General features: G+C 44.4%; 1 protein-coding gene across 1 annotated transcript in view; it reads right to left on the bottom strand.

The window, feature by feature from the left end:
* Nucleotides 1-8,124, bottom strand: part of LOC138956037 (gamma-aminobutyric acid type B receptor subunit 2-like) — a gene marked incomplete at its 3' end in the record, with an annotated part of 14,453 nt that extends 6,329 nt beyond the window's left edge. The window contains exons 1-3 of the mRNA XM_070327505.1: nucleotides 8,045-8,124; nucleotides 7,682-7,820; nucleotides 5,208-5,315 (exon numbers count right to left, since the gene is read on the bottom strand). Coding sequence (XP_070183606.1) covers nucleotides 5,208-5,315; nucleotides 7,682-7,820; nucleotides 8,045-8,124 — 327 coding nt within the window. The remainder of the gene's footprint in view (nucleotides 1-5,207; nucleotides 5,316-7,681; nucleotides 7,821-8,044) is intronic.
* Between the last annotated feature and the right edge of the window lie 1,310 nt (nucleotides 8,125-9,434).

Raw genomic sequence — 9,434 nt, 5'->3', positions numbered from 1 at the left:
CGATAACACAGTCGGTCAACTTCAGTTGAACGGATGAAATGCACTAAACCGAAGAAAGCGGGTTTTGTAAAAAAGATTTCAGGCGGCCGACTGTGCCTCTTCGCACGGGGAGTCGCCCGATTGGGTGCTACCCTCCCCCAGCATGCTTTTTGTTTGTTTGTTTGTTTGCTTAACGCCCAGCCGACCACGAAGGGCCATATCAGGGCGGTGCTGCTTTGACATATAACGTGCGCCACACACAAGACAGAAGTCGCAGCACAGGCTTCATGTCTCACCCAGTCACATTATTCTGACACCGGACCAACCAGTCCTAGCACTAACCCCATAATGCCAGACACCAGGCGGAGCAGCCACTAGATTGCCAATTTTAAAGTCTTAGGTATGACCCGGCCGGGGTTCGAACCCACGACCTCCCGATCACGGGGCGGACGCCTTACCACTAGGCCAACCGTGCCTCCCCCAGCACGCACCGCGTTCGGACAACCGCAAGTGACTTCCTGTTGGGTGACGAAGTGGTGATCCGACTTTTAGTGTGTCACCTGTCGTATGAGGTAAATTGCTCGTGCTAGGGGTGGAGTAATCGTTTCGCAAGCGAAGTAAATTTTTCGAACGAAATTTGTACTCATAGAACACCTGCCGTGGGGAGTAATTTTCTCGTTTTATGGGGGAGTAACTTTTTCGTGAGGGGAGCAGACATTTCTTACGAAATATTTACTCGGGAGCACACCTGTCGTGGAGAGTAATTCGCCCTAACCCTAACCCAAACCCTAACCCTAACCCAAACCCTAACTCGTACAACACCGGCTTCACATTTCTGCAATCTTCCTCGTCGTCCTCCTTGGCCGAGTGCAGCAGAAGACCGTCAAGGCGAGAAGGTGCCACACAGACGGGGGGGGGGGGGGGGGGGGGGATGGAGAGGAGAGGGGTTGGCAGATCGAGGTGGGAGTGGGGATGGGAGGTGGGCACCCAAGCGTCGGTTTTTTGAGAATTAAACAGCACACTCTAATCATCTTTGTCGTCTTCCTTTTTGGTGGTGCAGGCGGCGGGTCAATTTTGCGCCCGGTGCACCGGTAAGAGCTGTCGACAAGATTAGAGAGACGAGGGCACACGAAGGAAAGTTGGGGGTGGAGGGAGGAAGAGAGGGTGGGGGGGGGGGGGGTCTGTTGAGGACAGAATCGATCCTTTTTTTTTAAATAATAGATTAACTCTGCTATTGCTTTTTATAATGGGGTTGCAACATCTGATGTCTTCACGGAAATCATGATGTTAGTCTTAATTGTCAGCTTTTTGTGAGCACCTATTTGCACTTCAACATTCACATTTAGATCTATCGCTAGGGAGGAGTGGGTTGCTCTGTGTGTGGGCGGGTGTGAAAAGTGTGTGTGGGCGGGTGTCAAAGGTGTGTGTGGGCAGGTGTGGAAGGTGTGTGGGCGGGTGTGGAAGGTGTGTGTGGGCGGGTGTGAAATGTGTGTGTGGGCGGGTGTGAAAGGTGTGTGTGGGCGGGTGTGGAAGGTGTGTGTGGGCGGGTGTGGAAGGTGTGTGTGGGCGGGTGTGAAAGGTGTGTGTGGGCGGGTGTGAAAGGTGTGTGTGGGCGGGTGTGAAAGGTGTGTGTGGGCGGGTGTGAAAGGTGTGTGTGGGCGGGTGTGAAAGGTGGGTGGGCGGGTGTGAAAGGTGTATGTGGGCGGGTGTGAAAGGTGTGTGTGGGAGGGTGTGAAAGGTGTGTGTGGGCGGGTGTGAAAGGTGTGTGTGGGCGGGTGTGAAAGGTGTGTGTGGGCGGGTGTGAAAGGTGTGTGTAGGCGGGTGTCAAAGGTGTGTGTGGGCGGGTGTGAAAGGTGTGTGTGGGCGGGTGTCAAAGGTGTGTGTGGGCGGGTGTGAAAGGTGTGTGTGGGCGGGTGTCAAAGGTGTGTGTGGGCGGGTGTCAAAGGTGTGTGTGGGCGGGTGTCAAAGGTGTGTGTGGGCGGGTGTCAAAGGTGTGTGTGGGCGTACAGTCGTGCGGGTGGAAATATAGGTGTAAAATACCACATAATTCGCATCTTACCTGAAAACTGCCAGACGTGATAATAACCTGCAACTATACAGTCCTATCCGCGAAAAATTCCACCATACAATTTTCCCCACAGGGTATATATCACGTGCATCGCAATTATTTCACTACTTTTTGGTTTAAACAATTTTAAACAATTTTATTCAGCAAAATGTCATACAACAAAGCCTCATACAATCAATTAGTAAATGGAGATCAACAAGCAAAGCTGAAAAAAGGTGCTCTTAAAAGCAATATGATATTCACTGCTTTTTGAACTACCCGACAAAATAATTGTGAGCCTCCACCACGAAATGAGTCGCATGTCACCTCGCGCGGTTCTGCGCTGGGCTAAAAAAAGTCCGGGGAGTGTCTGGTAACAGTGTGAGGGTCACCTTAGTCTCAGGCTTATAACTCAAACAGTTTTTGCTCTTTTCTAAAACGGTTTTCACCACTGGATAGAGCATAAAAAACTCTTTAGGAAAATGTAATATTATGGTGAATTGGGAAGATTCCCAATATATCTAAACTCATATGTAAAGTGCATTACATATCATTGGCTAAAATTAACAAGAATGGAAAATTCTAAGATTCCATGTAAAGCATACAAAGTTCTCTATAAGTTAGATTGTAATGGCAAGATTACATGGGCGACGGATGTTCGAAAGTGTTTGTTCTCTCATGGGTTTGCAGATGTATGGTACAACCAAGGGGTGGACAGTATTGGTGGATTTTTGAAATGTTTTAGACAACGATTGATAGATTGCTGATGGCAAGACTGGAACGACCATATGCAAAGCAGTGATCGATTTTCTACATACAGATGGTTTAAGACCGGAAGCAGTACTGAAACGTATATAGATATGGAAATGAGCAGCTATGTGAAAAGTGCATTAACTAAGTTTAGGTTCGGAGTATCGGATCTTGCTGTACACAGATGTAGGTATAGTGTACGGAGTGAGGAAGATTTGTTGTGTCGTCTGTGTAAATTGGCTGAAGAAAATGAAATACACTTTATGTTTTGCTGTCCTGCACTACGTGACCTAAGAGTATTATTGATAAAGCCAAAATAGTATAATCATCCATGTATGTACCGTTATACTTTGCTTATGTCTACTGGAAATGTCAGTCAAATATCCAAATTAGCACAATACATTTATCAGGGAATGAAAAAAATTAATTACTGTCACATGATTTATGTACACATGTATTATTATTTGATGTGTACAAATTTATGTCATTTATTAAACAACACAATGTTTTTCTATGATTATGTTGTATATGGGCGCATACCCTTCAGCATTCTCTCTCTCTCTCTCTCTCCTCTCTCTCTCTCTCTCTCTCTCTCTCTCTCTCTCTCTCTCTCTCTCTCTCTCTCTCTCTCTCTCTCTCTCTCTCTCTCTCTCTCTCTCTCTCTCTCTCTCTCGCTCTTATTAACTCTATCTTCCTATGTGGGAAATGAAAGCTTTCTATATCGGTCTCTCTCGCTCCCTCTATATAGGTGGCAGATCGTACAGAACTCTTCTCGAACCTAGTGTTTTTTTTAACGGTTTGTACATTCGAATTGTTGGGTTCATTGATTCAGACGCAGAAGCAGTTACCCCGTAATGTAGATTCATTAGCTTCCAAGAAAAGAGGAAGTTGTCACTTTTTGCTTTACTCTTCATGATCAAGAGAAATCATAAGCAGTGTAGGAGTAAATTATAGGATGGATGGCCGACGCTCTATTAACATCTAAAATGTCAAAGAAGAACGCGAACACGCCCGCGGAGATGATGCCACAGATCTTGGATAGGTGAAAGAAATGCTGTGTTCCACTCGCTAAAATTTGGTTTCGGTGAAAAGTGCTCGACAGGAAATGCAAGGGGGGTAATTTCTTTAAATGTAGCGCTTTGATAGACATTTGCAAATTATATGCGCTGTTTTAGCATTTTCAAGGATTTAGTTCTAAAAGTGGACTTTTTATTGAGTTATGAAATAACATCTTTAACTCCAGTGTATTTTCAGTCACTAAGGTTACCGTGTCCTGGAGTTCTCAACTTTCCGGGCATATTTCTATCTCTGGAACTTGAACTGCCACGTCAACGTTATAGCGCTCTAAATACATTGCATTCACACACACACGCATGCGTGCGCGCATGGACAAACACTAACGCATGCAGGCGGAAGGCAATCACATACTCACACACGCACACACATATACACATACATACAGACACAAACAAACACTCACACACACCTTTTCGACAGCGAACTTAATGAGATTTATCTTACAGTCGACGAGGTTAAAGAGGTTGTTGAAGGCCTTTATAAAGGTAAAGCCACTGGTCCGGATCGTATTCACAATAGACTTCTAGTTGCTGCTTTTGACGCCATAGCAGAACCCCTGACATGTTTGTTTAATAGAAGCCTTCGAGAAGGTAAAATATATATCCTAGTTTGTGGAAGACGGCTCATGTCACTCCTATTTACAAAGCCGGCCCAGCAGATTGTTGTAACAATTATCGACCAATGTCATTATTAAGTTGTGTTGGGAAGGTAATGGAGCGCTGTGTTCACAGCCATGTTTATACCTTTTTACAGCGAAATACTATATTAACACCTGCACAGTCAGGATTTATTCCTGGTGACTCTACCATCTGTCAACTGGCTTCTATTTATGACGAGTTCTGTTTAAATTACGATATGGGAATTACCACTCAAGCTGTTTTTTTGTGATGTGTCAAAGGCATTTAAAAAAGTCTGGCACAAAGGGTTATTATATATAAACTGGAACTAGTAGGAATTAGAGGACAATTGTTGAAATGGTTTCACGATTATTTAACAAATCGCCACCAGGCAGTTGTTGTTAAGGGTGCTAAGTCTGCACAATTGTTGTAGTATATCTGATCTGCATTTGATAAAGAAATAATCTTGCTGTCGTCACCATACTGGGACAGACTAAGTTGCAAAGAAAAGGAAAGACATTTATGGAACACTCCTGTCCCTGTGGCGCAGTGGTTAGCGCATGTGGGCCGGGAGGTCGTGGGTTCGACAAGCCTGGCAGCGGAACGAAATTCAGATGTTGATGGTGCAGTGATTGCTGGGACGGGGCGGTGTGAGAGCACATCGTGACAAGGAACAAGTGTCAGGACAGCAAACAAATTAAAACAAGAAAAGATAATTACAATATTACAGTGCTTACCTTCCTGTTGAGTTTAAGATTTGTGAAGATGGCGTGTACGCGCCACGTCTTACTGAACATGGCACCGAAGGCGAGGGTGAAACCAAGGGCCAGAACCCATGCTCTTGCCTGCAAAGCGAGTGGAGACAAGATTAAGAGAACAGCTGAACGGTTGTAACACTTTTTAGCTACAGGTAAGTGGCCTATGTTTTAAAATACAGTGAGATAATCCCATACATCTTACCCAAAAATAAAAGAACACGAACTCAGATAATAAATCATATGTACTCGACACCAATATTTAAAGTAGCAGAAACGAAAGACATCACCAAGAACGATAGCCTTGTGTTTCGTAGATTCTCGGACAAAACGCATTCATTCTTTCAACAGGAAACACACACTGATGCATCGCAAAAAGACGTCGGCATAAAATAACATAAAATACAGTGAGATAATATAAGATGTTTGGTGGCTTGTTGACAGACCAGCTTTTTTGTTGGTCCAAGGGGACCATATCGTTTTTTGTTTCATCTTTATCGACCAAGGCCGAAGGCCGCGGTTGATAAATATGAGACAAAAGGCGATATGCTCCCCGAGGACCAACAACAAAATGCTGGTCTGATGACAAGCCACCAAACATCGTTTTTGTCATCATTTTGGTTGTGCAACAAAATGCACAATAACCCACAGGGAGACGAATTTTTAGAATCCAACTCCGGGCCACAAAGCATCGTCACAGTAGCTCGAGATAACACGTCAACCTTGTATGTGACGTCAAACGTAGCTTGTTGACGCTTTTCTTCCAGTCTGAAAATGTACAGAGCTGCGATCTTACGTGTGAGTTCAGTAAGTGTTGAGCATATTTCTTTTCTTTTTAAGTGTTTATGACTTTTCGTTGTGGATTTTGCGATTACAGAGATAAGTTGCAAATTGACCATGAGTCGCCGCGGTAATTATCAACATTGATTGGGTTTTTGAGAGTGAATGCTTTTAATCGTTGTCCTCGGAAACACAAATCCAAAGCCGTGATGGTTCCACACATCAAACAATCAGCCTGATTGGCTTTTACTTTGACAATCCACGTTTCACCTGAAAGCTCAAACCCATTCACCACCTCGATTTATTGCCTGGGGAACATGAGATTTATTTCCCAGGTGCTTGTGAATGAAAACTCGTGAAAATGATGACAATGCATCTTGTCATCATTTTCACGAGTTTTCATTCACAAGCACCTGGGAAATAAATCTCATGTTCCCCAGGCAATAAATCCCCGGTTACCATAGTTGCAGGAAGCAGGTTATACATGGATAATCAAAAGCAAAACCAATAGAAACGCTCCGGGATTCTTCGGCTCTTTTCATTGGTGTTTCCCCAGACCTAAACAGACGACACGACACTGCTTTGCAAAGTTCCAAAAACGAACTGGCAAACTGGCAAAAGTAAACAACAACAAAAACTACTTCATGAAAGGTCATACATTCATCAAAAACAAATGAAACCTAGCGATATGTTTTGTCTTCTTTCAGAGTCATGGAGTGCGTGTATCTGTGTTTCGATACACAGACGTTCGGAGAAACACGAACGTCAAGTTCAAGTAAAACGACCCCTGACACACACATTTTGACCCGTGCACAAGACGTTATATCGATAAACGAAGCACAAATAAGAAACAATAATAAAAGCAAAGAAAATAGCAACAAGATATGCAAACATCTAACAAAGCCGAGCAAGCAGAATGACAGGTCTAATGAAAAACAAAGAGGTACTGAAACGGAAACAAGAGTGCGATTCTTTCCTTCGCTGCACGACGCAAATCTTCTGTGACCTTTGACCAAACGTAGCTTCCACATTCGATCACTCAGCTTAATATTTACAACAGAAAGCCGAGGGGGTGGAATACCGAGATGAACCTACAGGATAGAACTGTGCATCCTCAAACCTGACATATTCATCCCAACATTTAATGAACTCAAAAACACAGAAAGTTGCTTTCACACGCCAGCTCATTCTGATAATCCTCGCTCCACGGCTATCGTTGATTGCCAGTGGTTATCAAACCGGGACTCGTGTGGTTATCAGCACGGAACCCGTGTTTCAAAGCATGGCTCCCTGGGTTGATTGTGCACTTGTTTTCTCACTACCAAAATGATGACAAAAACGATGTTTGGTGGTTTGTTGACAGACCAGCTTTTTTGTCGGTCCTCGGGGGGGGGGGGCATATCGACTTTTGTTTCATATTTATTGACCGCGGCCGTCGGCCTTGGTCAATAAATATGAAACAAAAGACGATATGTTCCCCCGAAGACCGACAAAACAGCTGGTCTGTCAACAACCCATCAAACATCTTATAATATCTTCTAAAGAAAGCGAAGCGAGCTATGAGGTATATCACCGCATATATGTGCCTAATACGTTAATTACCCGTGATGACGTTAAGCCCCCCTAAGCCTCCCCCCCACGGCCTAGTACACTATGAAATAAAGATTGATATTTACCCGACACCAATATCTAAAGAAGTCAGGCGAGGACGAAGCCATGCTGCCGTCTGTCCCCAGTAAGACGATGCTGAAGTAACACAGGATGCACCCAACGATGATCACGTTGTTCATGTTGGGACTCGACATCTTGATGAACCTGACACAAAGAATGACACATTGTTTAATACATGACATGACACATGTGTGCACACATGTTATGCCAAATAGCACGTGCACTGGCATGACACAGTACTGAAGTAAACTAGGATGCAGGACGATAGTCACGTTGTTCATGCTGGGACTTGACATCTTGATGAATCTGACACATAGCTTAACACATACTATGACACATTGTATGACACCTGTCACAACATATAATACGAATCATGGCATTTTAAAGTGCAGAAGTAACACAGGATGCTTCCATCGATGATCACATTGATCGTGTTGGGCCTCGACATTTTCATGAACCTGACACATGACAAGACACATATAGTAAGACACATGGCATGTCACATGGCATGACACATAAACGTTCACATGACATGGCAAATAGCACGAGCCATGGCATGTCACATTTCTGGAGTGACACAGGATGACGATAATCACGGTGTTCATATTGGCACAACGGATGGTTTTAAACGTGACCGATTGCGTGACGCATGCCGTGTCATAAAGCAAGACACATGACATGACAGATGGTATGATGAGAGCAGACACAACATGGCATTGCACAATTCTAGCTGACTAAACACAGTGCTGCAACCAACGGTACATGGCATTGCACAATTCTAGCTGACTAAACACAGTGCTGCAACCAACGGTACATGGCATTGCACAATTCTAGCTGACTAAACACAGTGCTGCAACCAACAGTACATGGCATTGCACAATTCTAGCTGACTAAACACAGTGCTGCAACCAACGGTACATGGCATTGCACAATTCTAGCTGACTAAACACAGTGCTGCAACCAACGATACATGGCATTGCACAATTCTAGCTGACTAAACACAGTGCTGCAACCAACGGTACATGGCATTGCACAATTCTAGCTGACTAAACACAGTGCTGCAACCAACGGTACATGGCATTGCACAATTCTAGCTGACTAAACACAGTGCTGCAACCAACGATACATGGCATTGCACAATTCTAGCTGACTAAACACAGTGCTGCAACCAACGGTACATGGCATTGCACAATTCTAGCTGACTAAACACAGTTCTGCAACCAACGGTACATGGCATTGCAAAATTCTAGCTGACTAAACACAGTGCTGCAACCAACGGTACATGGCATTGCACAATTCTAGCTGACTAAACACAGTGCTGCAACCAACGGTACATGGCATTGCACAATTCTAGCTGACTAAACACAGTGCTGCAACCAACGGTACATGGCATTGCACAATTCTAGCTGACTAAACACAGTGCTGCAACCAACGGTACATGGCATTGCACAATTCTAGCTGACTAAACACAGTGCTGCAACCAACGGTACATGGCATTGCACAATTCTAGCTGACTAAACACAGTGCTGCAACCAACGGTACATGGCATTGCACAATTCTAGCTGACTAAACACAGTGCTGCAACCAACGGTACATGGCATTGCACAATTCTAGCTGACTTAAACACAGTGCTGCAACCAACGGTGCATGGCATTGCACAATTCTAGCTGACTTAAACACAGTGCTGCAACCAACGGTACATGGCATTGCACAATTCTAGCTGACTAAACACAGTGCTGCAACCAACGATACATGGCA

Source organism: Littorina saxatilis, unplaced genomic scaffold (genome assembly GCF_037325665.1).
Source record: "Littorina saxatilis isolate snail1 unplaced genomic scaffold, US_GU_Lsax_2.0 scaffold_1647, whole genome shotgun sequence".
Taxonomy (NCBI): Eukaryota; Metazoa; Mollusca; class Gastropoda; order Littorinimorpha; family Littorinidae; genus Littorina; species Littorina saxatilis.
This window is presented reverse-complemented; position numbering and strand designations above follow the sequence as displayed.